General features: G+C 43.5%; 1 protein-coding gene and 1 pseudogene across 2 annotated transcripts; both read right to left on the bottom strand.

Moving 5' to 3' along the window:
* Positions 1 to 2,029: 2,029 nt before the first annotated feature.
* On the bottom strand, positions 2,030 to 11,005 carry LOC308217006 (aldo-keto reductase family 1 member B1-like; annotated as a pseudogene). The gene is made up of 10 exons: positions 10,940 to 11,005; positions 8,580 to 8,748; positions 7,800 to 7,916; positions 7,264 to 7,341; positions 5,744 to 5,866; positions 4,815 to 4,919; positions 3,941 to 4,022; positions 3,395 to 3,478; positions 2,875 to 2,951; positions 2,030 to 2,069 (listed from the first exon to the last, which is right to left on the bottom strand). The product of its transcript is annotated as an aldo-keto reductase family 1 member B1-like (transcript).
* Positions 11,006 to 12,690: 1,685 nt separating this feature from the next.
* Positions 12,691 to 25,420, bottom strand: USP18 (ubiquitin specific peptidase 18). The gene is made up of 11 exons (XM_080622225.1): positions 25,398 to 25,420; positions 22,582 to 22,777; positions 21,375 to 21,471; positions 19,970 to 20,115; positions 18,980 to 19,059; positions 18,161 to 18,307; positions 17,735 to 17,830; positions 16,473 to 16,643; positions 15,407 to 15,538; positions 14,892 to 14,941; positions 12,691 to 14,499 (listed from the first exon to the last, which is right to left on the bottom strand). The coding sequence occupies exons 2-11, from the start codon at positions 22,748 to 22,750 to the stop codon at positions 14,433 to 14,435; spliced, it is 1,155 nt and encodes a 384-aa protein (XP_080478351.1). The 5' UTR covers positions 22,751 to 22,777; positions 25,398 to 25,420; the 3' UTR covers positions 12,691 to 14,432.
* Between the last annotated feature and the right edge of the window lie 286 nt (positions 25,421 to 25,706).

Here is a 25,706-nt window from a genome sequence, read left to right as displayed (position 1 = left end):
TGTCGTTTCCTCTCTGCAAATAGCAGATGCAATTAAAGCATGGGGAATGCTGGGGTAGGGGAAGCTAGAAAGTGTGCTGCTTGAGCAGCTTATAGCAGCCTATGATGACAGTAAGCCTGCTGGCTGTGATTGCTGTGAGGCAACAATGGTCTGCTGGAAAGGCACATTATCTTTAAGTCATATGGCTGCATCTCCACTGCAGAAGAGAAGGTACTTTATTTCCCTGTAACTGACATCACCCAAATTTTTCTCCTTTTACCTTTGCTAAAGTCTCCGCAGCTGAAAAAGATCTATTGTCTCTAAAACAAATGCACAGTCTCTGGCTTCTAACTTGTTTTGAATTTTTTGCTATTATATGACTACTGTGATCATCTAGTCTGACTTCCTGCCTGCCATGGTCTATAAACATCCTGTAAATAACTTCAGGTCTGATAGATGTGATTAAATTGGAATGTTGTTAGAAAATTCCTATGAAGTAGAGAATATTTCAAGATAGGCTGTATGCCACAGCCTGAAGTGTGTACTGTTCTACTGCAGTGGATTGACAACCTGACTGCAGTCTGGATGCCTGGAGGCAGAGCACCTTCCACATAGCTCCTTGTCTGACTGCAACTATGATGATATCCTGCGACTGACCTTTTGAATTTGAATTAAATTTGAATTTAGGGGAGAATGAAGGAGTACTTATTACAGACACTTTCTTGTCCATCCCACTGTATAATAACTGTTTGGTGTCAATTGTTGATACACTTTTCAGACCTCTTCCTATCGAAGGGTTGTTGTAGGAAATACAATTTGATGAAATGGCTGTTTCTAGGGCATATGTTATTCAAACATCTTGCAAAGGTCTAAAGTAGCCCAAAGCTATGTCATCACTTCCTTTATTGACTACAAAGAAAATCAGTCGGGGAAGGATATCCATGAAGTGTGTATCTGAGCCCTGAACCTTAATTACACAATTGTCCTTCCTCTCTGCAGGCAGTGCTGATCCACATTGTTGTCCAACTGGCCTGGAAGAGCCTAAAGCAATCACAGGCATTTTGAGTCACTTGTTAGGGTTCAAGAGCAAGAAATCTTGATTAACACACACCTCATTAGAACTCCAGCAGATGTATGGGTTGCAGCAGCACTGACTTGTTTTTTACCATAGAAAACAATGTCCAGTGACATCCTTTGAGTCAAAGCACAAGCAGACAGTATTTAGGGAGCAGTACAAGAGAGCAAACATCTACTGTTGGCTTCTATGAAGTTGCCCAACTTCTCTGCTTGTTAAATAAGGTGGTTGCCAAACAAAATAATTCCTCTGTGTCTCCTTTATCAGACTTCGGATTTGCTGGGAGCAATTCACAGTTTTAACTGCAGCTATTCTACTGATGAAAGGCAGTATTTATATACTTTTGTAGATATAATAAACTAAACATACAAATCTCCTACCAGTTTATTAGTTTTTAGCAGTTCATAAATAGGAAACCTCATTAAGAAAATGTTCCTGAAATATAATTCAGTGGTGTCCTCTAAAGAACTTTTAGTCTGTTATGCTGGAATTACTAAACTAAGAATCTAAAGCTGTGTATTGTGTTATCATGGATTGTCTTACATTAACAGCTTAAAGATAGCATGTTTTAACCTTTTGTCCACAAATAAGCCACAAGGAGAATCTAAATTTCTCTGAAATTGGTCAGGATTTATATTTATGACAAAGACTGCTTTTCACAAATCCCAAACACTCAGGTTTATTAAACTTCTTCAACTCTTATTACTAAATGATAAGAGAATGTACATTTTCCTAGAACTGAGAATTTTACTGCAAGAGCAGAGCAAAGGTACAGATGAAGGACTGATGTAACTGTGGTGGACAATAAGGGAAGCAAGCACATGTATGTTCCACGATTACTTTTCATAGTGCCCTTGAGCTATCTTCTCCTATCTTCCGCTTATGTTGTGGTTTAATACACATGAAGTATTACAAATTGCTTGAAGTAATGATATATGGTCCTGGTCCCTGGAGGATCTGATGGTGGTGCCCATGTTACTCTCCCAAAAAAGGATAGTCCTTGTGATTTTTGCATCTAGAAAAAGAGAGTATGATTAAAACATATCAAGGCTAAGATGAAAAAGCTTTTCCCCCCCGACAAAAACTCTTCAGAACTAAAACTGTGAGCTACAGCAAAAACACTAATGTGGGTTTGCTTAATTTACACGGAGCAGTGGAAATTAATACTCTGTAGCCTTCACATGTACCAGTGACCTTGTTCTCAAAAGGCACTGTATCTTTTGCTTAGCTGAAATTGCTAAACTTGTCTGCAGCATGAAACCACTTTCTTGTTAACTCCTAAGTCTGCAGTATGCTATTAGATAAGTGGGTAACCTGGGAAAATAGAATGAATTGCAGATCTCAGTAAGTCTGTATCTAACAGCTGTATTATCTAGATGCTGCTTTAATAATGTTGGCATAAATACATAGGCACAGCTTTTCACTTCAAAAAAACTTAAAACTCTCATTCTTTAAAAGTTTATTTACAGTGACTGTCTCTTATATGAAGTAGCCAAAGAAAACAGAGGAGGCAGGGGTGGAAGGCTGCCTATTTATTTTGGAGTTCCCTGCTGATTTTGATTTTCAGACCGCAGTTTGGTATGCATCTGTTACAAGATGTCTTAACACACAACGTCCCTGCAAAAATCCCAGTGCTACCAACCTGTACAAGACAGGCAATGCTCTAATACACCCTAGTGTTAGATTCCAGCAGATAGGGATATGACAAGATATTGGCTATGGTTCCCTCTTTTTTAAGGTGGGGTTTTCAAATGCTGTCTGTTAAGAGGATATCTAGTCATAATCTAATCTTGCTAAAACATGGAGGAGGAGGTACTCACTTGTTTAACGTACAGATGCGATACCGCTTCTTGAAAGCCAGTAAGGTTCCTATCTCTTCTTCAGCCAATTCAAACACCTGAATAAAGGTCCAAACCAGCTGAGTTACTTCAGTTTTCAATGAGAAAAGTGCAACTTCATTTGCAGAAAGAACACCGAAAACACAAGTAGAAAAGTGCTGTATTTGTTGGAGTACAAGGAACTGTGCAACAAGATGCATTATTGTGGTGAACAATGAGTAAATGTCATAAAGTTACAGTGCTGGTGAGGTCTAATTGTATCATATTTATATCACAAGAGGGAAAAGTTAATTTCTGCCAATGTATTCTAGTGAAGGAGATGTGGCTCCTTACTTTTAAAGTAACTCTTTGCATTCATAAAGAAGTGACCTGCTTGGTATCTGTCAGATGGAAGACTTTGCCAGCTCTAGCTACAAAGTGAGTAATTTGTTCCACTGGCAGAGTGGATTTTTTTCTGTGTAAAGTTTGAGACCATTGATAATCTCATAAGGTACCCTCTTACCTTAAAATTTTCCTCAATGCTGTGTGGAGTGACAGATTCGGGAATTACACTCACATTTCTTTGAATCTGGAGGCGGATAAGCACCTGCAGAAACAGATAGGGAATTACAGGGGACAAGTTCTGCCTGTCTTCTGAAAGCCAAAGCCTGTAAATGGCTACACAGTTACACAGAACAGCTCTGCTGATTATCAGAGATGGTTTACAGAAAAAAAGCAGTGTAGTAAACCTTCTCCAGTTATTACCTGAGCTCATTTAATCGTTAGCTGTCTCTTGAGATGACAGCATGGGAGTGCATTGAACAAGAGTTCAGGATCAGTCAGGGATGCTGTGCATAGAGGTGGCTAGCGTGCTGTTTAAAGGCCAAAGCCATTGGTAATCTTCTGTCCATCATTAAAACTAGGCTTAGAGGTAGTATTTTTTTAAAGCATTACAATGTGTGTGGGACACAGCTGGAACTCAGCTTTCCATAATACCTCTGTAAATAGCTACTTTAGCACAAGTGTAAAAACACCCATCACCAGGGAAAATACTACAAGCGGTATTAACCTGAGCTGGGGTTTTGTTGGACTTGAGTGCAATTTCCTTAATTTGGGGATCATCAAAAAGGGAAATATCCTCAGGCTTGGACCTGTGAAAATAGAAAGTAGATTTAAGCAGTTGTATGGTCCACTGTTTCTCCTTCAGGCACTGTAGTGTAAAAATACCATTTAAATAATAAGAAAGCATAATCTTGTGCACTTTGATTCATTATATTCTTTTTGCTCCTGTCCCTGCCTTTGTTCTTTCCCTTTCATTGCCAGTTGGCGTGAGAAGAGGCATGTAGTTTCTAGTATAACAGGTCACTGTAATACATTTCAGTCCAGCCTGGGATGAGGCTGGAAATTTCTTTGGTCCAGATCCCAAATATTTCATCTTAAGAATGGGCAGCTGTTGTGTCCTTCACAAGCACAGCTGCTCTGGTAAACATCCTGTCTCAGCCATGAAGACTTGAGTAAAAGCAAAATCTCTTCAAGTTATCCTTTAAAAAACCTAATCCATTTGTCTCAGCAGGACTGCAAAGTTGCTGTTCTCATAAGCATTTGCTGCTTTGCTTTGGGGGTGTTTTAGTTCAGAAGTTCTCTTACATGTTTAATAAGCTCACCCAAGCTCAGTTTAGAATTATCTTTGCTACTTTCACCAACCAATTGATCCATTTTCTCCTAAATATGAAACTCCAGTAACAGCACAGGTATGAATTAGCAAACTGAATATCACAGTAAGTGTGAGAGATTTCTGCATGTGTGTCATTTTTAAAGAATAAGTAAATCTTCTTCTAATTACATCAGTTTTACTCTGTGAGGGTTTATCCACATTCTAATACTGGTTTACTACATTGGCTCCAATCTGTGTGTGAGATAGAAGTTTCACAAAGCATTCTTACCACGGCCAGTTGAGCTCCCCAAGGGGACAATATGCAGTGACAGATGCCTTTGGACTGGCAAAATTTGATCAGCTCTTCCTGAGGAAGATAGGGGTGGCTCTCAATCTACAGAAGCAGAAGGTACTTCAATGTTTAACATCACTATGGTGACCTACCAAGCCCCACATCAGCTTTGAATAGGTTGTTCTTTCTGCAGCTATGAGGGTTTTAATAGCAGTGTTTCAGATCATTTCCCCTTTTTCCCAACCCTGCCTCCAACGAGACCCAATCTTCACACATTAGTTTCTTTTTCCAGCTGCCTGCCTCATTTTTCATGACTTCTCACAGTCCCCATACCAATGGGCTTCAAGGACCAGCTGTGCACATCCAGCTGAAGCACCCAACTCTCATGTCACCTAGTCCTACCTATTCAGAGCAGCAGTGTAGCCTGGCTCTGGTCCTATCTTTTCCCTTAGGGACTGTACAAAAGGAGAAGAGTAAGCCCTGTCACATTTTCCATTGCAGAGCTCAGCTCTCAGTCTGCATTAGCTCAGTGCTGCAGCCAAAAGAAAGGTGAAGGCTGCACTTTCAACCCAGGAGTGCCACAGGCTTGTGTGCCTGCAGCTTCCTACGCAAGGAAAGCTACAGAACGTTCTGCATCTTTCATTACTTTATCATTTAGGCAAATACAGGTGTATTCCCATGCAGATATGAAAAAGCACAGCCTTAACATAAAAGGTCGTTTACTGTTAGTGATGCTCTGTGCTAGGGCACAGAACGTTCTGCATCTTTCATTACTTTCTCATTTAGCAAATAGAGGGGTATTCCCACGCAGACACAAAAAAGCACAGCCTTAACATAGAAGGTCATTTACTGCTAGTGCTATCCCATCAAATGCAACACCCCAGACAGATGTGGTATCAGGACTGATGAATTTGAGAGCAATTTACCTGATTATTTGCAGGTTTGTATCTTAAGCCTGGTTTGCTGAGAATCTGATCTATCTGTTTGCAGTTGAAGTTGGAGACTCCAATTGCCTTCACCATTCCCGCATCCACCAGCTCTTCCATAGCCTAGAAACACTACAGAATCAGACTTGCTACTGAATTAAGATTTATTTTTTTAATGGAAAAAGTGCCTGTGCAAAGACTTCAGTGGTAAAAATCATCATGGCTGGGATCCTGATGTGATGCTAGTGCAGGACATTGACTGGTGGGATCCTGGTCTAAGACTTTGCCTCTCACATCATGTATCATCATACAAATAAACTACAGCGTTATTCAAGATTAACAATTACTACACTGTTATTAATTCACTAGGACACTGAAATGAAAAATTATCCCCAGGTAGACCTTCTGCACCTAAGTAACAGAGGTTTTGCTAGGGTAATTCCTCAGCTAACAAAATAATTATCACCTAACAAAAGGCTTGTCATCTGGGGACAGAGCGGCTTGAGAAGCAGCTGTTCTGGAGGAGCTAGAGGAGGATACCTGCTCATTAATGGTGATTAATTTCCCAAGGGAGATGTACCATTTAGCAGTGGCAGTACAGCATACGCAGTGCTGTGTTGCCCCACCTCCACCTATTTTCTTTTACCCTAGCAAACAATAAAACAGCTGGACAGCCATAATTAGATGGACACCTCCAGCAGAAAAGAAACAGGAGAAAATAATCTACCAGCCTTTAGAGCAGAAGAAAAACCTCTTTCAAAGCAAAATTCGTGTTTATTTGCAGCTCCTATCATAAGCAGCAGCCTGAAATGTCCTCTTTTTCCTTCAAATGAGCCACAGAAATGGGCCTTATTCTTCACATGGCAGAAGGAAAAGTGCATCAGCAAATTCCTCTGACTCTGGTGAGCCTCTTGTCTTCTTTCAGCCTGGCCATGCTGAGCACACAGTGAGGGTGGGGGGCAAAGGAAGCCCAAACTGTCAGCCAAGCAGAAATTTGAGCTTGCACCAAAGTCTTGTCTCCCTATGCTCCTGCCTGTTCATATTGCAACACACACAGCTTTAGTGATGGGCTTTGGGCAAGTTCCAGTCCTTTCTAGAGGGAGGAGATTTGGATATTCTGGCTACATTGACACAGCCATGTTGGCCTTCCTGTGGTCTGGACAGCTCGGGTGCAACTGAGGATGAGCGTGGCTAGAGCTAAAGCCACCAGTGAATACCCAGAGAGTGGTGTGGGGACTGAAGTGACAGCATATGTCAGCTAAAGCCGCTGCAGGGTACACACGCAGTCAAAGGTTCCCTCTTGCCATGGCCACCCAGCCAGTTTTCTAAGCAGTAGACATAAAAATACTTCAGTTTTGGCAAAGTAACACAAGAAGGAGCCCAAGGGCACAGAGAAATCAGCAATCTGTAGTACTGCACATCAGAAACTTGCTGAGAACGACTCCCAGAGTGGAAACCTTAACTTTTTCAGACTGTTATTTCAAATTAGCAAGGATTTTTTGGCCTGTCAATGAACGTACCTCCCATGTATCCAGAAAATCTGTATCGCTGGGAATGATCATGCCGTTTCCATCTGCAGGAAACAGCTCTTCTCCTGCCTGTCGTCACAAAAGAAAAGGGAGTTTAAGGTAGGCTGAATTGTAAAGGAGTCTCTAAAACTCTAAACGAGTTTCTAAAACTCTACAAGCACATGGAGCTGGAGGTGCTGGATATCCTGCCTTATGTTTGTGCTGGGAGAGAGAGAGGTGGCCAAAACCAGCCATCCGTAGGAACAGAGTAATCTCCAAGAAAATCTGCCTCTTGAGAGCCTGCCCTGCAGGCAGAGGAAGGGCAGACACTTTTATGTGCCTCAGTCAGGCTGGGGGAAGGCCAGGGATGTGACACCATGGGGAAACGAGGATTTATTTAACCTGAGGGTAGAGGGAGAAGAGAAAAACAGGAGCTAAGTAATGCGCAACTATTTGATCCTGCATAAGCAACTGGCAGTCCAATCCCAGGCTTTAAGCAGAATGTGACCTTGATGGTGATTGGATCCATGATTTAGAAGTCTCAATACCTTGAATCCCATGGGCCAGTGCATCAGGTAGAGATACAATTAATCCTTTTGGAGGGCAGCAAGTGTCTTCTGGCATGTCTCCTTCACCAGGGATCTCTCATGGAAGGTGGACCACAGCTGCAGGGGTAACACAAAGCTTGGGAGCTGCTCTCCTAACCTCACAACCACAGAGCATCCCTGGCAGGGAAACACACAGTGCAGACACTGAGGCAGCTCACAATATGGCACATCTTCTTGCCTTGAGGAAGTGCCACTTTTGTGCACCTTGTTTAACTGTCCGTTAAGTAAAATGAGGATGAGATACTCTAAAATTCCAACGATTCACAGAACAATTAAACAGAACAAAGAAAATAAAGCAAAACTGGTGAAAATTGACCTGCCAGCTTCCAGCAGATAGAAGTTACTTTATTTTTCCTACTATTGTTGTGGGGAAAAAACAAAACACAACATAACATACAAGAGCTAACAGGCTGAGGCCGGCAGCGCAGCAGGAGTGACCACGAATACAATAGCCCTGCTTCCTGTCTCAGAGGCAACTGAGAGCACGGCCTCAGTTCCTGTCTCCATCGCTGACAATGGATATGAACTACAAAAAAATCCCTCTCAAATCCAGCCCTTTTTGTTCTTTAGGAGTTGACCTCTTCCTTCCCTCCATCCATAAAATGCTTTGCCCTGAGTTAATTCACAGACCAGTTACATCCCCTGGCACTTTGCAGGTTGGGACCTTGCCTCTCCTCCTGAGAGCTGGCCTCATGTTAGACAAGTTACCCAAGGGCGTACTTTACTGACAATAGAGAGGTCTTCTCGCCTCACAACCCCCTCCTTGACTTTTTCCTGTACCGCATCCCCGATCTCACTCTCGTTCTGGTACAGGTAAGCACAGTCAAAAGTGACAGTACCCAACATCGATGGCAAACTTCACTGCATCTCTGGCTGTTCCCTGGAGAGACTGAAACGAGAACAGAAATTGGTAATTTGGTAAACATCAGAAAAAGAAGTTTGCTGTTCCACAAATCTGGAGACTTTAAGCTCCCAAATAATGAGGTGTTCCGGTCTGGATCTTGCTTTCATTTAGTTTTCTGGAATAAAATGGCCATGGGAGTCACCGATGAATTGCCTGAGCTGATTGCCCTTTTCTAATGATTGAACATCCACATTCGGACACCAGACTGTCTTAAAAGGAGTTTTAATTCGCTCAATTTCAGTGCGAGATCCTGGCAACATGAGGAAATGAATCAGCTCTGGAAAGCTTGCTGGCCCTGCACACAAACAACCGGGCTCTTGTTGACACAGGACAGGGAGCTGAGAGGACAACGCCAAAACACTACAGACAGTGCCACCTCCTGGGTGGAATACAGAGCCCGTTATTTAATAGCAAAGTAATCAGTTGAGGTTCTTGGCTTGGAGACACTGAGGAGTTGTTTGGTGACTGGATGCTGACTCTGGAAAATGACACTTCAGGTAGAAACACGGTTCAAAACCGCAACCACCTCCTATATTTAACTTCATTGCATCCCTATCCATCATCTTCTTTTTAATGACTTCACTTCTCCAAATATTTCCAATTAAAGGCTCTTGGTTGGTTCACCTAAATTTAAAATAACATGGAAACTGCAGCGTTTTTTTCCACACAACCAAGCAGCCAGTGTAAAGCCTTACAAGCTTTCCTTTCTGCAGCCCCTTTCCCCATCCCAACCCTCTTCTATGTATGAATGCTGCAGCCCCTGGGAAAGCAGACTAATGGGGACACCTGCCAAACACCAGGCATTATGGAGTACCTTATCCTTGTGTGCTGCTGCAGCGTGGGAAAGCTGCCATGCAGGAGCAATGGGCATTGCTTTTGGGTGGAGGAGGAATTGTTGGAGAGCAAAGGCAACAATAGACCCTGTGGTTACCCAGAGTCTGTAATGTGAGCTGTCCTTCAGAAAAGATAATCCATTGTGGTGCTCACTGAACAGGACTCCAAGCCAGCGTGACTGGGTAAAGGAGAAGCCCCATTGCCACACTGAAACACAAGAAGTTGCTGTGGGAACCTCAAGATCAAGTAGCTATGATGAAGTAATCACAGTGGGTTTGGGCTATGTTTTCGTTGCTTTAACACAAGAGATTTTTGTGGTGGCAGGGATCATGTGTCCAAAGTTTTCCTTCTGTTTAGTCCTAATAAGTTCCTGTTAGTGTCTCAATAGGTTCCTTCAGCGAGCTCACAATGTCCATGACCCAAGGGTCCCCATGCAAGGCATGCTTTGGTTTTTTAGGGCCTACTTAGTTACTGCAGGCTTCTTAGTGTCTTTTGTCATCACACCAATCAAGACCGAAAGGGTTAAACAAGCTCATCGCTATTTGTACCTAAGGTATATGATGATCAGCAGCAGCTGACCCCAGAATATAGCAAGAATAATTTAAGATACTTTTATGCTGACTGGACAGTGTTTCATAGGGTTGGCAGCTTGCAATTCAACATACTCATTTCCAGTCCCAAATCCAGGGGATAATCCACTATTTTTCTTTTTCTCTCTTAAGAAACTCACTTTCTTAAAATTTTCAGCTCATTTCCAGGCTCTGTTTGTGTTTATAATTCTGTATATACTGAAATCTTCTCTCTTCCCAAAGCCCATTAGGTAACATTTTCAGGTAAAGGACTACCCAAACTATTTTCCTGCTAAGTGCTGCATACTCTGCTGCCATACAAATAAGTAATCCTCGGTCTTTAGGGAGCTCTTTCCAAATCCACTCATTGCCACCTAAGTTCCTATACCCACACACACTCATCAAAGCTGACGCCTACGTGATGTGCTGGGATGTTAATACCCGGAGCCAAAAGCAAAGATAAAAACATGAAGAAAAACAAGCAAGGCAGAAATAGTAACTCTTGTAATATGCGGGGTTTTGTCCATAGCTAAGATAAACCTCCTTTGCCTGCTCACTCCTCACTCACTTAACAAGCTTCCTGAAGGACAGGCATAAATATCCATGTTACCTGAAATATTCCAAACAGCAAGAAACACCTCACAGAGGATTTGCTGCCTTGCCCTGACATGAAGAGAAGGTTGCTGAAGAAGTCTACTCTGCTTCTCAGCCTGGTGTTACCAGTGTGACCAGAGGCGCGGGGCCAAGGATTGGTCCCCAGCTCCAGCATATACCTGCCAGGTCCCCAGTCCCAGGATGGCCATCCTCACACGGGTGGGCAGCTCCAGGTAGGTGGCCATGTGCAGTCCCTTCTCACTCACTGTGGTCAAGAAGAGGCTGCGGGCCCTTGCAAAACACTTTACATAGGCTCTACCCCTCCCTCCTGCCTGCTGACTGGCTGCAGACAAGGAAAATACAGGCAGAAGTGATACAATAGGCAAGAGAATGCGTGGATTTTGCCTTTATCTCACCCTTTGAAGAATTTAGAAACTGACTGTGGGTCATTTGTTGAGTGAGTGCATGATGCCAGTTACACATTGCATTGATCAAGGTTGCAGCTTTTTGCATACCTCACAGCCCCTGCTTTTCTGCGAAGAAAGTGCTATTTGGGGAGTTTGCACATACCCCAAGAGCTATTTCTCATCTCACATGTTTGCTCAGTTTTCCCAGAGAAGCTGTGGCTGCCCCATCCCTGGCAGTGTTCAAGGCCAGGTTGGACAGGGCTTGGAGCAACCTGCTCTAGTGGAAGCTGTCCCTGCCCATGGCAGGGGGTTGGAACTGGATGATCTTTAAGGTCTCTTCCAACCTAAACCTGAATGATTCTGTATTTACTTTTTTCTATGTTTTCTATGTGTTTCTTGAAGGTGGGGAATATTTGAATCTGAGGAGAAGCGTGCCAGAGATGAAGCAGAGAATGTGTATCATTTTGCTACTGCTCCTTCCCTTAAGGCATAGTAATCCCAAAACAAACAAAAAACAGAAGGGAAGAGTACCCAGGACCTACAATAATCCCTCCACACACACACTCCTGGTTTTATCTAGCTTTTCAAAGCCCTTGCTACTGATGCAAGTGGTTTGAGCACAGTGGCTCAAACACAGGACAACTAATCCCAGCTCCTTTGTATGTTGTGGTAGCTCTACATTGGAGGGTTTTTTTCCTGATGGAAATCCAAGTGGTACTTTTTGGTAGACAGCCCCGGGGTGACGTGGACTCTGTGCTGTGAGTGGTCTCCATGTTATGACTGTATCAGCACACTGCCCCTGACTGCCATGCACTCAGCTAGAAGTTATCCTTGGGCAGTTCATCCAGGGTGCGGTGAACTTCGCTGTGAACACAGAGGTAGCCGAGGACCCCCCATTGCGGTGGTGTTGAACTAAAAGACCTCTGAAGGTCCCTCCCAACCCAAACCATTCTGTGTATCTCTGACTTTTCGCAAAAGCAGCTCAGGTCAGGCAGTTTTTAAATCTATATGCGATGCAGTTTGCACACCCTTCCGTGGCCCATCTGGATCTGGAAGCAACGTAAGCTTCCACGTAACGGCAAACCTGACAATAAACCCCATGTGTCTCCAGCACGAGGGCAAAGTGCACAGGGAAGGTTTAGCCTCATTTCCTTGGCTGTTGGAGCTAAACATCAGCAGTAGCTCTAGCCTGAACGCTTAATCTGAGCATGTGGCCTGTAGTCTCCCACCTGCATTTATGGTGTTTAGGAAAAATAGACTAAGAATAATCCACAAGACTTATTTTCTAGGGAATTTATCCCATACTATTTTATTCAAAAGAAAAACATTGATTACTTGTCATTGAAAAACCAACTGAAGAGATTCTTAAATATATCTCAGTGATTGCTTCCTTGATTGGTGATATACCTGGAAGGTTATGACACATTTGAGGCATTTTTCATAAGCATAGCTTGTTTTTAAGTCTCAAGTTATATCAAACTAGAAATGCCTTGTCAGTCTCTTAACCCATTAGCTTTCTGGAAGTGCACCATCTTTCAGCGACTTCACAGATGCAAAGTGCTGGATAAAGCGGACAAGAGGTCGGTTTTCTTACTCACCTATTGCAAGGTGCTTTAGAAAGAGTCTAACACATTCCCAAAGGCAAATAGGCTAAAAATTCCTCATTCCGGTTGACAACAATACACTGGGAATTTTTTTTTAACCAGAATGAGCAGTATAAATACAAAGCTGAACAGAATAACGGACTTTGCCAGTGCAGTGAAATAAATACCTGCTAGGTCATAAAAACGTCATTTCCAGCTACGCTCCAAGATTTCTCAATTCACCTTCCACATGCCAACAGGAAATGGACATGATTCATGAACTTCATCATCAACAGAAAATTAGGATATATATATAGCGGCTATTATAACTAAATCACTAATTTTAAAATGTGCTCAGTCCCACAAAAAATAGCACCCTTGTAAAGATACAGTCAAAGGGGTTCTCAGGCTAGAAAGTACTCTTAATGTCAAACTACTGAAATCACCGATCCTTCAGCAGGCTGTGGTACATCGAGGCTTACCATGGGTGTTTTAAAAGCATCACATTCCTCCCAGCTGAGCCTTGCGATGAGCTTTTAGAACTCTCTCCTTCTGACTGTCATGTTACCAACCTTCCTTTCTAGCTCTCTTTACATTTCCCCTCCAGCTGTGTGTCTCGTCATGGGAGCACAGGCTGAACCAACAGTGCGGAGTGACAGCGCTCAACGGGAGGTATAAAAATTACTTACTTCCTTTATAAAATTGTTCTCTCCAGAACACTTGCTGCTTGAGAGGTGTTTCCAATTCATGGTCAGAGAAGGAAGGGAGGGAGCATGACAGCTCCAGCTGGCAGCCAGCTGAAGTGTACTAAGAGAAAATCCCTAAAGTGCCAGCACATGGAGGCATCTCACTTCTCCTCTTGTCACAGTATTGATTGCATTGTGCAAAATCACTAGCTAGATTCAGGATCTCTGTTGCTGTTAGTATTTTCCTCTATACAGGAAGGAAAATACATACAAATGCCTGATAAGCATGCTAAAACAATAATCATCTGCACAAATATGTACAAACTCATCTCGTAAATCAGAACTACTACAAAAGCAGCTGATTTAAAAAACACTTCTTTATGCTGACACCAACTTTTAAACACACCTCAGCCCCTGTACTGATTCATTTTCAGGAAGGTTTGAAGGAGTAAACATCACTCGTGCACGTGTCCTAAGTTTTGGTTCTTGATCCAGCTGTTTCTCAAGACTTTTGGGGTCCCCTGCCCAGCTTGCCAGCATCTAACATGGTGTTAAAAGGGCAGAGTAAGTCTCAAGCTCTTATGGTCCTACTGGCTAGCTATGGCCATCACAGCTTTCCAGCCATACCACGTGCCTCAATGGAATATCAGGCAGGCTTTCAGGCCAAATGCTTCCCTTGTACTGGAATCCAGGCATCAGCATTAAAGAAACTGGTAAGTCAGAAGAGACAAGGACTAACTTTACTACCTTTTAAGAGGAAATTAATAAATAGAATCATGTAAGTACCAAAAAACACATGAAAGAAAAACTTTCTAGTTGCAACAGTTCTGAGATCCTTTCTCTAGCTAAGTCTCTATTAACTTTTCCATAAATGAATGTGAAGGCAGGGGTCACTGACTGAGTGTGCAATGTCTTTCTTGTGGAACACTCGTGCACGTCCACACTGGCACAGAGGTGCTGATCTCCATGGACAATGCACAGCTTCACGAGACATTCTCATACTCCTGGATAAGGCCACTGTGGATGTTTTTTCATGTAAATCAAGAGATAGGCTGTTTCTCCCCTGTGGAAACAAAGAAGAGGCAAAACAAGACGTATGTTTGAAGATTAGGGTTGCAAGTAACCTCCCAGATTTGGTCCTGCTCAGCTTTTTGAGGTCTGTGCCAACTGAACCAGCCCTCTCTAGTGATCTCTAAGGGATCATGGTGACCCTGCCCATGGCAGGGAGTTTGGAACTAGATGATCTTAAGGTCCTTTCCAACCCTAACTATTCTATGATTCTATGATTCTATCATATTGACCCACTGGCAGCACTATATAGGAGGGCTTCTGCTCTCCTGCATCTCCAGCACATCCCTGGCAATATGCAGTTCAAACCATTTGTCTTCCCTCTCTTTGCTACCCTCATTCCAAACCCCAGAGCAACATTTGGTAAAAACAGGTATGTTCGCTTACCAGTGGAGGTTGGAATGTCCATAGGTGCATTTCACATCATCCCACGATACCTAGAGAAGAAAAACACAAGAGGAGACTGGTAAAAGTTCTCAAGAGAGGGACACATTGCGATACCAGCACAGCAATTCTTTTAAGAAGAGTGGTATAAGTGGTACTTCCAGAAACTAAACACCCTTTGATAAATCAGTTTATTGGTTTTACCCCTTGAGGAAAAACAGTTCCTTTCCTTCTTCTGAATATATACATTAAACAGATCCAGAGCACATAAAGTAGGATAAACAGTGAATGGCTGCTTCTGCACATTGCAAAGCAGAACCCAAGGCCTTGTTCGGTACAGAAGCTAGAGCAGCTCTGCCCTCAGCTCAGAGTACACTGTAGCAGAGGAATGAGATGCACAGAGCTCTGCAGCTTCTGTTTTCTTTCCTGGTCCTCTTTAGTGAGCAGTCAGACAGACCGAATGGGATCTCAAGGAGTATCCAGGAAGCTTCAAAAGAAATGTGGATTTGTCTCCTCACCTGGCAAACCTCAGAGTCGTTGAAGCAATACCATTTACATTCTGTGAGACTTCGAATATAGGCACAATAGTGTCCACAGCTAATTGATCCTGAATGGGCAATGACAGCAAAAAGGTCATATTGCCAGCCAGCCTGTGAAGAACCACAAAGGGTGACTTTCAGTGCAGCAATTCTCATTTGCCCTTGGCTAAAGAAGATTCAGCAGCCAGGACAGCAAGAATGTGTGTTTTGTGAGGAAAAAGGAGACAGATTAGACTGGCCTTGAGGATCCTGCCTTTTCTGTTCCTACCCTCAGAGTTTTGCTTATCAGCTATGGGGCTGTCAGCCTCCCCACACCCTGAATGCAGGAACATGAGAAAGGCTGTAGGACAGCAAAGGGGTTACACTGCAGCCAACACTGCACCAGTGAGGTTTGGCTGTTGCCACACTTTGCCTTGTTATTTCTCAGTAAGGGGAACAGATCCACCCTCAGCTGCTTGGCAAAGCTGTCGCCTCCCTGCTAACCTTAACTCTGTGGCAAACAACACTACATGGGAAACTGCCAGGAATGGAATTCCCCTGTCTTGGACCGGTGACCTCTGCAAAGCAGTCGGTCTGCTGCTCACACTGAGACCATCTTGAGCTGGAGTCCAAACCACACGACAGAAGTTGCCTCTAAGACACTGTTTACAGTGTCTGGATTTGGTCATCCAAATGGACTGTGTTTTAATCTTTTCTTTAGTATGTTTAGAAATGGAAGAAAAATGTTATGCTAAACACTCGGGAGGGGGGAAAAAAAGAAAGAAGTTTATTTGTAAAGCCTCATTTTTGTCCTTATGGCAGAAAGCTTCAGTTATGGTGCCTTTGGTGGTTAAATCTGAGCACAGAAAGTTGAATAATGCCCGAAGCACTTAAAACCATGAGATGTGAGAGAGCACCAGGCACAGGTAAAGCCTGAGACAAACATTTTTAAGACAGGTGCTTTGAACTGAGGCAAGTACGATGTCATCTCTTAAGGTTTTATGAGACTTGAGCACAGGGGAGAAGAAAATGTCCTTTTAAACCAGGGCATTAAGGAGTATCTCACCTTTTCATTGTCATCTGCTTGGCACTGACTTTCTGTCAAGACTGCATTGAAATCAAGGTCTTGCGGGAATGGCAGGCAGTGACTAAGCTTGTGAATGTGGGCTGCTTTTTCGAAGCAGAAACGCTTCAGGTGTATGGTCAGGGTCTGTGGCAGATGGACTAGCTTCATGCTCTGTAAAGCAATAAATAACACCATTGAAAACTAAGGAACAAGACCTGGGGAGGTGGGGTGGAAACAACCATTGCCACCCCGTGAACATAGCCCAGAGAACAGTCAGAGCTACAGTGAATGAATGCCAGTTCCACTGGACAGCAGATGCCTTTGTAGCTCATCTGGATTTATGATAAGCAAGTTTCTCAACTTCAGCATTGGTTGTCTCAAGGGTTGCTTCCTTTCTAACCTGCTTTCTGAACCCTAGCTTAGTAGCGCCAGGTAGGTGAGGAGAGGCAAGACAATTTTCTTGTGACATTTGGCCACCAGAGCTCCACTGAGGATGTCAAGCTCACAGTTCATCCCTTCCACCACTGCCTTTGTTGATATTACTGTTGCTGCTGCCACGGCTGCCAACAAGACATATGGATGCATTGTGGCCTTGGAGGTGGCTTAATGGAAAGTGCCTCCGAGCCCTGAGCTGAGGCAGTCTCCCCCTCCTCCTCTCTTTGCCAGCTGATGAATTAGCTGTTTCATGAAGAGGCAAATGTATTGAAGAGATCAACACTGTAAAAAATGGGGAGGCCAGTGGGAAACAGGGAAGAAAGGAAATCACCCCAAGATATCCTACTTTTACGTGTACGCACAGCTCCAGTAACGTGTCCCTGTCTACCTCTGGAGCTATGCAGCAGTGTAGAGCCCCACAGCAGAAGCACAACATAGAACCACAGAATCACAGAATCATAGCATCATATAATGGTTTGGGTTTGAAATGACCTTAAGATCATCTAGCTCCAGCCCCTGCCACGGGCAGGGACGCCTCACGCTAACATAAACCAACTTTTCTGCTGGTACAGAAATGCTACATCCCTTAGGGGCTTACATGAAAACCCACAAAATCATTATTTTGTTGCTAGAGCTACATCTACATTAAGGAACTTCTTAACAGGAAAGATGCATGTGGTTTATATCTAGCTGACATTGCTACACTGACAAAGCTTTGTGTTGTTGATCTCCTCAAACTGATATGGTTGAGTCCTTTCCCCACCCTTCCCAGTCCTAAAGGGAGTTCTGTGTAGAAGAGAAATATGGGGAAATAATTATCTGATTACCTGCAGAAAAGGTGTCTTTCTTCCACACTGGTCACAGAAACACATGTTGTGATCAGTCAGCTCTTCTGGATGGAAAAAGTACTGCAGGCAGTCCTTCTAAGGAGACAGGGGAGATTTCTTTCAACTGAATTCCTTCAAGCCGGATTTCCATTTTTACTTTGTTTCACAGGGTACAAGCAAACAGCAAAGCTACAGAAGGCATATTGTATTCAAAGGACAAAAGATAATAATAAGAAATTTAGAACCCCTCAAAATAAAGAAGAAATGTGAATGAGAAAAGATCACCCCAGAGTACCAGACACCCTGGAGAGATTCTTACAGAGATTCCAGCTGAGTCCAGGACACACCAGTGATGCAAAGAAAAGGCTCCCACAGTGAACAGGGGATAATCTTCTTCCTGACTAACCAGTGCTGGCACTAACTTACCAGAGTCTTCAGCATGCGGCAATTGGAATCCAGCAGTGGGAGTGGAAGGGTTAACATGCTGCTGTTCTTCTTTTCCTCAAAAGAGCACTTCTGACAGGCCAGGTGCTCCTGTATACAGATAGTGTACAAATCACTCAGCTCTTCAACCTGGAGGGGTAAAAAAAGGCCAAAGCAAGGTTTATGAAGAACACAGCTGAGGTATTTTCCTCTGTGGGTAGAAAAGACCACATGACACATTTCTTCACACAGTGTTACTACTTTAAGGCTTGACTCCAGATCTGACACTGACTTGCACGGACAGAGCACTTCCCACCATTTATTGGAGAACAGCTACTTCTGCTCATAACATAGCAGAGGGGAAAGACATAGTCTATAACAAGACCAGACAGTTAAATGCCTGCTTTGGTAAAGAATTCTACTGTTTTGTTTGGAACTGCAACAGCAGCCTGTCTTCTACATGAACAAAACTATGGCAGTGGGTTGAGGAAGAGTTACTTTTACCTCACGCAGCTGCCCTGGGAGGAGCTGTCATATACATAACATGCTAACAGTGAATAATGACAATGAAATGCACATGGTTGACTTCAAAGAGAGAGAAGCTGTGTCAAGATACACCAGTGTTGCAAAAAAGTCAAACCTTTTGTTATTAACTGGTTCTCCCATTAGAATGGAGACCCTAGCATGCTCAAAAAGCAGGATGAACAGAATTTAACTGTGATTCATAATGTTGAAGCCTATGAAATCAAGATTCCCTCTCCCATTACATCGCACATAACAAGGGCCAAAAGATCTTGTGTTCTTTTCAGTGATTGTTCTTACCAGCTCTGGTTTTTTCATCTGCCTCTTTATCAAGTTCCAGAGAGTCATAAAGAGCTGAGCAGCATCATGCTGCACAAACACTGGACAAACAGAAAACACAACCTCGATCAGTATTATGAACAGCACCCAGCAGACTTCCCGCAGATGGCAAAGGGAAATTCATTGTCCCCCATTAGATCCAGTCTATTTTTCCCTTGCCACTCCTTGCCAGGAACAGAGCTTAGACTGGATATGAGCTGCAATGTCTCCATGTGACCCAGGCAGGCAGTGGGAAAAGATGGGAGGGCTCGAGTGCACCATTGTAGAACTCAGTGCAAAAGTCATGTCCTTGTCACCAGATGCAGTGCTGTCCTTTTTTAGCTTTTATATGATAAAGATGAGAGCATTTGAATATACTATTTGTATATGCACATGTAAACAGACCCTCAGCATCACATTGTCTCCGGTCCCCCATGCATTTAAAACTCTCTGTCCTTTGGGACCCTGCCCAGGTGGGAGGTTAAGCCAGCAAATTTTTTTCTCTGCCCTTATAACAAGGAACAGGAAGGATATGATTTCTATCCTTGGCGATCCGGGTGAGCTCAGTATCTTTTCCACATGATCCCTTCCTTCTAATAAGAAATAGCAGCTGTTTCACTATTATCATACCAGTATAGCAAGACAAATCAAGCTATAAGCTGTCCTCTCTCTGCCCTGGACAGCCCATTCCCTCTGGCCAGTATCAGTAGCTGAGTCTTCTAGCATTCTGATAGTCTTCCTACTCTTTGGACATCAGCAAGGATAGCTGGCAAAGGCCTTTTCTTTCTTTTATTTTCACCTCTTCACAAGTAAGATAACAGCATCTCTCTCACTACTACACATCATCATGTACCTAACTCCTCACATTTCTGACTCTCTGAATGAGATGTCAGAGTTGCACTGCTTGTAAATGCTTGAAAATTAACATCCCTGATCTGCAGAATGAGGTGGGCATGAGGTGGCGCTGCTTACATTTCACTTTGTATGCTGAAAGACAGTAAGCGAGGGCTATGGGATGAACAGCTTTCTGCTTGCCACATTGCATCTCCTCCAACAGCAGGAGCATTTGATATGGGACATTCCTCTTCTGCTGCTCAGCATATAGTGGCACCGTGATTCTATCAAGAGAAGTGACATGAACGGTAATAGAGTCAGACGATGAAGAAATATTTGACATCACACCTGAAGAAGCAAAGGGGGATAGCACAGAAAGCAACTCAAGAGGAACCAGAATGGGCTTGTTTTCAGCAAAAGAAGGAAAAAGGGGAAGCAGACACCTGCACTAGCTCATCCCAAAGTGCCAGCTGACCGTTCTAAAGTAAAAGACCACAATTCTAAGTTGGCCTTCTCATGAATAAGGGGCAAACTGAGCAGGATCTGAAGTGCTTTCTGGGCTCTAGAAACAACATTCGGGGTAGAGCCAGTTTTAGAGCTGTTTTTGCCTCTCACCTGTTCATGCCTTGATTCTCAACATAACCTCAGAACTATATTGGCACGTATATAATGCTTGTATTTCAACTAGATGCCAACAGGAAAGCTCTTTACCCTCCCTAAATTTACTGCAGTCCACAGGTTTTTCTAAGTCTTTCTTCAAATAGCACTGGTAACCTACTATCTCATTATATAGCTTTGCCCATTTATGACACTTCTCATCTCTGCATGTCTGTAACTTATCTTCCTCCCTCTTTGCACACTGGTAGGCATGTAAGAAATTTGGAGAAAGGAGGACTGAATAGGAATGATCCACTTAGATGATTAAAGCTGCAGTGAGCTGAGTAAACTAAAAGCAAATCAAACCAGTTATTAGTGTGGTTGGTAGGGAGGCAGATGCCCAAATCTTCCTCTACGAACAAATAGGAAGCATGGGCAAGCAAAACAAAATAACACTATGTATTTGTCCTCTGCAACAACACTTACTCTTCTGTATCAGGTGCTAGCCAGGACAATCAGAGGACAGAGGCTATGGATCACAACATGTTTACTTTCTCATGTTGAAAGTTACAAAATGAATAGTGGGTTATACACAACACAACCTTTAGTTATAGCAGCCCATGAGTAAATGACGAATAAAATCATATCCATATGTTATGAAAAAGGGAGATACAAGTCTTGAAGGTTCAGCTGAAGGCTGTAGCTTACCAGCGTGCAAATGGCACACGAATCAGAGATGACTAACAAGTCATCTGCAACTGCTACCTTTGCAGCCCCTAGTCTGTGTGTGACAGACACAACAAGGCAGAGACCTTGCTGAATAAGTTGAAAGCACTTTGTGAGCACCTTGATGATCCAAGCCTTCAAATGCACGTCATGTAGAAAAAAGGAGTGGAGACAACAGAGCAACAATGGGAGTATGTTAGGTAGCTCAAACCAGTGGTACCTTCGAAGTATCCTTGTGAAGCGTATATTCATGAAGAACACTTGGAGCAGGGAGTTCAGACAGCAGCTGTGTCCAACGTTGTACAGTCCAATAGCTTCTGTAGGCACAGAAAAAGAGGAAGTGAGTCCTGGAAATAGGTACAAGAAAAGAAAGTGACAATTACTTGAAAGTGACAAACTCCTCTTGCACATATTCAGCCATTCAGGATATAGGACCAGCATCTTGGTCAGGCCTGAGAAAGTGTTCTATCTTATTCTTATGCTGCTCAAGCAGATAACATATGTTTTTGTTTGGTAACTGACAGGAAAACTCCAAATAAACCTGGATTATGATGCTCAGATGTCTCCCAGTTGCTCTCTTTTCAGTCCTTTCATAACACATCTAAACATAAAATAAAAAACTCCACAGAAGTCAAAGGCTGCCTATACGAGGATTTTTATTTGGCTTTTCATACAGCCAGGCTTAATGACAATTAATTATATTTTATATAAGGCTTAATTAACAAAATGAAGAGCTACATGAGGGATCACGTTAGTTGTCCACCACACAGGCTTTAGGTTTCCCCTTCAGCCTGCCTCTGCTGTTCTATATCTCCATTTCAAAGAAAGGAACTAGCTTGAGAGAAGTGGAAAAAGCAAGCCACAGCTGTTCATACTGCATCTAAAAAGACAGCATATTCTGTGCCCCAAAGTAGTATAAGTAACTGTGGTCAGAAATTAGAAGTTTTTCTTCTGAATTCATCACCAAAGGGAGAGAGGACTCAGAACAACTCTGGAATGCATACAGTGGGTGGTAAGGGTGGACTGTAGCTGGAATAGAACAGTATGTACACCTGAAATACTGATAGAAGCTTTTGAGAGGCCAATCTAGTGATGCAGCAGAATAACTAGGGCCTTGTCCATGGTTCAGCAAATCCGGAAGCAATGCTGGCTATGTTTGGAAAGAGACAGAACCAGCATCGAGACCTTTTTGGCTACAGTGGCCAATCTGAGGGCTTAAAATTGGAAAAAGCCTTGAGATCCTCATGTAATCCCTTCCCCCCCAGAAAAAAAACCCAAACCCAAAATGGTTACTTGGCAGGGCAAAATGAGAATCACCTGTATATTCCTCAGGGAAAAGGTAAAAGAATAGGAGAAAATGTAACCTAAGGACAGAGAATGGAACAGCAGGTATTAGTATGAGTGAGGAATAGACAAAACATTATTACCATTTTTTAAGTCAGCCACACCAAAGACTGATGTTAGCCTCTGGACTTTGGCCTTCATCTCTTCAGCTTCCTCTTCATTATTTTGTACTTTTGCTTCTGCCTTCATAGTCTCTCTTAGTGCCATCTCTAGTTTCTTGCTTGTTTCCTGACGTCCACTTCTTTGTCCCATCAACAATGCTTTACAAAGACAGAAGGGCTGCAGAAAGACACAGAAAGATCAGAAAGCGAAGGACCACCCAGAAGCACAGGATTTGTCTTTGTATGTGATATTTTCATTATGAAAAAGCTGGAATGTCAGTAAAATTAGTAACATTACTGCAACAGCATTTGATATATTTAAACTAACACGGGGTATTGTAGGTGTGCTGTGTATTGGCAAGGTAACAGACATGGAGCATGACGGCAATTGCACATCTTCTTCTCTTCCTTTTGTGGCTAAATAAACAAATGAGCCTCTGGTTCTGCATAGCCAGGGAGCCACAGAGATCTCTGTTCAGGAAGATCTGGTAAATAATATGCTTAAAATTGTACAAATGGGAGATGATGCAAAACTCCTCTGTTTAGTAAAAGTATCTGAAGTATCCCGAGCATTCAAAAGGGCAAATTTCACCTTGTCTAGACATTTGGATTGATAAACATTAGTTTGTTTTCTATACTGGGCTCTCTGCATTGTTTTCTAGTCACAGCTCTACTGTGGCACTTTGGAATGTAATTTTAAAAGCATTTAAGCACCTAAATATCAGTTTGTTCTTATGCTCCTTCAAGTGATCACAGGCAAAGTAACTGTTTAAGCAAAAGAACCATTATAATGCCTTGATTTGCGAGTGAGTATTGAACAGACTCTTACACTTGTCACTTTCATAAGTTATCTACTGGCTATTTAAATAAAAGATTAAAATGCCATCAAACTAAAGCAAGGTAAAAATACCAAGGGCAAAGCAATGTGACAAATGCTCAAACGCAGTTACACAGAAACGAAACTTCCTTAAAGCCCACGTCCAACAGGAAGGCAGAATCATAAATAAAGATATTCTTAGGGAAGAATTTGTGAGGATGGAAAAATAAAACACAAACCAAATGCTGAGAAATGAATATTCTACAAATACTAGACAGCACATAAAATGAACCTGAGGCCAGCTGCTGAGAGAGTGAAGAATAACCAAAAAATACTGGTTCTGCCTTGCACAAAAAAGAAAATCTTTGCTTTAAAAGCACGTTATTTTTCAGGTTAACTGTGGCTAATAATGTTAAATATCAAAGTTCCTTATGATTTAGGCAGGGAAAACAGAAATTGATTTATTTTCCCTCCAATTACTGCATTTAATCTCAAGTATACTTTTTCCTGACTGTACTCTTAATTCTGTACTTTTGAAGTTTACTTTTGAACATTAGGTGTCATAGACTCAGATTCTCTAAATATTGTCAAATTTGCTAAGGAGTTTTATTGGGGGGGGGGGGGAAATAAACTTAGACACTCAGTAGATTCAAAACCAGTACTTTTAATAGCCAAACCCCGTGATTAGAATAACTACTCAGGAAAAGAGAAATTTGACTTGATTTCTTCCTCAGCAAAACACATTGAACTCACTCTGCCTCTTCCCTGGCAAGGATTTAATGAGGCATTCAGGTTTCTGAAGGCCCAGCTGGAGCACAAGCTCATCTGTGCTTGCACTGCGAGACCCACTGGTTTTAGTTGGTACAATATCATCCAGGAGGTAAGTAATACTCACAGCCAGTGGAGATGCCAAAAGAGACATAAAGGAGGAGGATAGGCAGGGCAGAGGTACCTAAACAACAGCTAGAGAGGTACTGGGCATGAGGTGAACTTGCAAGATAGCTTTCGGCAACAGACGTAGGATTAAGGTGGCAGTGGGTGAAAGAGAAAGCTCGGGTCTAAAAGGCTTTGGGAGATCTGAGAAATAAGTAGAAAGATATTAAGGCAGATACAGAGATGGGAGCATTTAGGTCTCTGGTTCGATGAAATCCTCATGCAGGCACTACTAGTGGGATCCCTGGTGTGGGAGCAGGGACACAAACACGATTTCCCAACCCTTGCACAGAACTGCCATTTTATGGATATCAGAAATACGGCATTCCTAAGATTTGCACTTGACTTTCCTTTCCCTGCATAGCTGTATAAAAACCTGGTGAGGAGCAGGCTCCCCTCTTGCCCCTAGTTTCTCCTCTTTTCACTGGAGGAGCGCGGTTGTTTCTCAGTTTCTTTTGCAGGTCAGGGGTAGGACTCAGCACTGCTCCCTCAACACACACGGCTCGGCCACGCTAGCACCAGGCAGAGAAAAAGTAGTAGCGATACCTTCTCATACCCTCCACCCCATTATCATCGAGCCCTCTCAATTGCCTTCAGCTTGCCCAGCGTCCTCCTTTCACCCCAGCCTGCTCCACGGCGTATCCATCCTTCCAAGACACCAGCCTCTCACGGCAAACCACCAGCAGCCCTGTACCACAGCCCCAAAGCCCCTCTTTGCCTGAGCAGGACCACCACCTCTGTCTCACGACACCTCTTCCCCACCATCATCGCTTTTTTCTCCTCATGGGTACCCTGGGGAGCAGGCAGACAAGGGGATGGTGCTGAGGCTGGAGGAGGGCTGCGAGGCAGCAGCCCTGGGATCCTCTTCGAAGGGTACTCAGCCCTTCACTTCCATACTCCTCTTGGATGCGACTGACACGAGATTTTCCACTTTGCTGTCAAACTAACGCGTTTGTTCAGCTCCCTTTCCCCCCTCTCCTTTCGGTCCTCCTGGCACTCTGTGGCTCTAGCTCATCCTACCTGACGAAACAGCAAGAGGCTTCCTTACCAATTCCCGCAGCCTCGGCGGGTCCTCACATTCACAGCCTCGGGGGCTCGGACACTGCGTCTCCCCGGAGCGATCCTCAGGACCACCTCAGCCTGTCGGGCCGGTCCAGCCCTGCCCAGCCGCTGGAGGGCCGCCGGCAGCGGGCGAAGCGCAGCGGGGCCGTGGAGGGCAGCGTGGCGCCGGCTGCGGCGGCGGCGGCGGAGTGCGGCAGTCTCGCCTCTCCCCTCGGCGGCTGCGTCAGAGAGAGGCAGCGCCGCTTACTTTTCATTTCCCGCTCGGCAGAGCGCAGGAACAGAAAGTGAAACTCGC

The sequence above is a fragment of the Psittacula echo genome (assembly GCF_963264785.1).
Source record: "Psittacula echo genome assembly, chromosome: 1".
NCBI classification, from domain to species: Eukaryota; Metazoa; Chordata; class Aves; order Psittaciformes; family Psittacidae; genus Psittacula; species Psittacula echo.
Note: the sequence above shows the minus strand (reverse complement) of the source record. Positions and strands in the feature narration are given on the sequence as shown.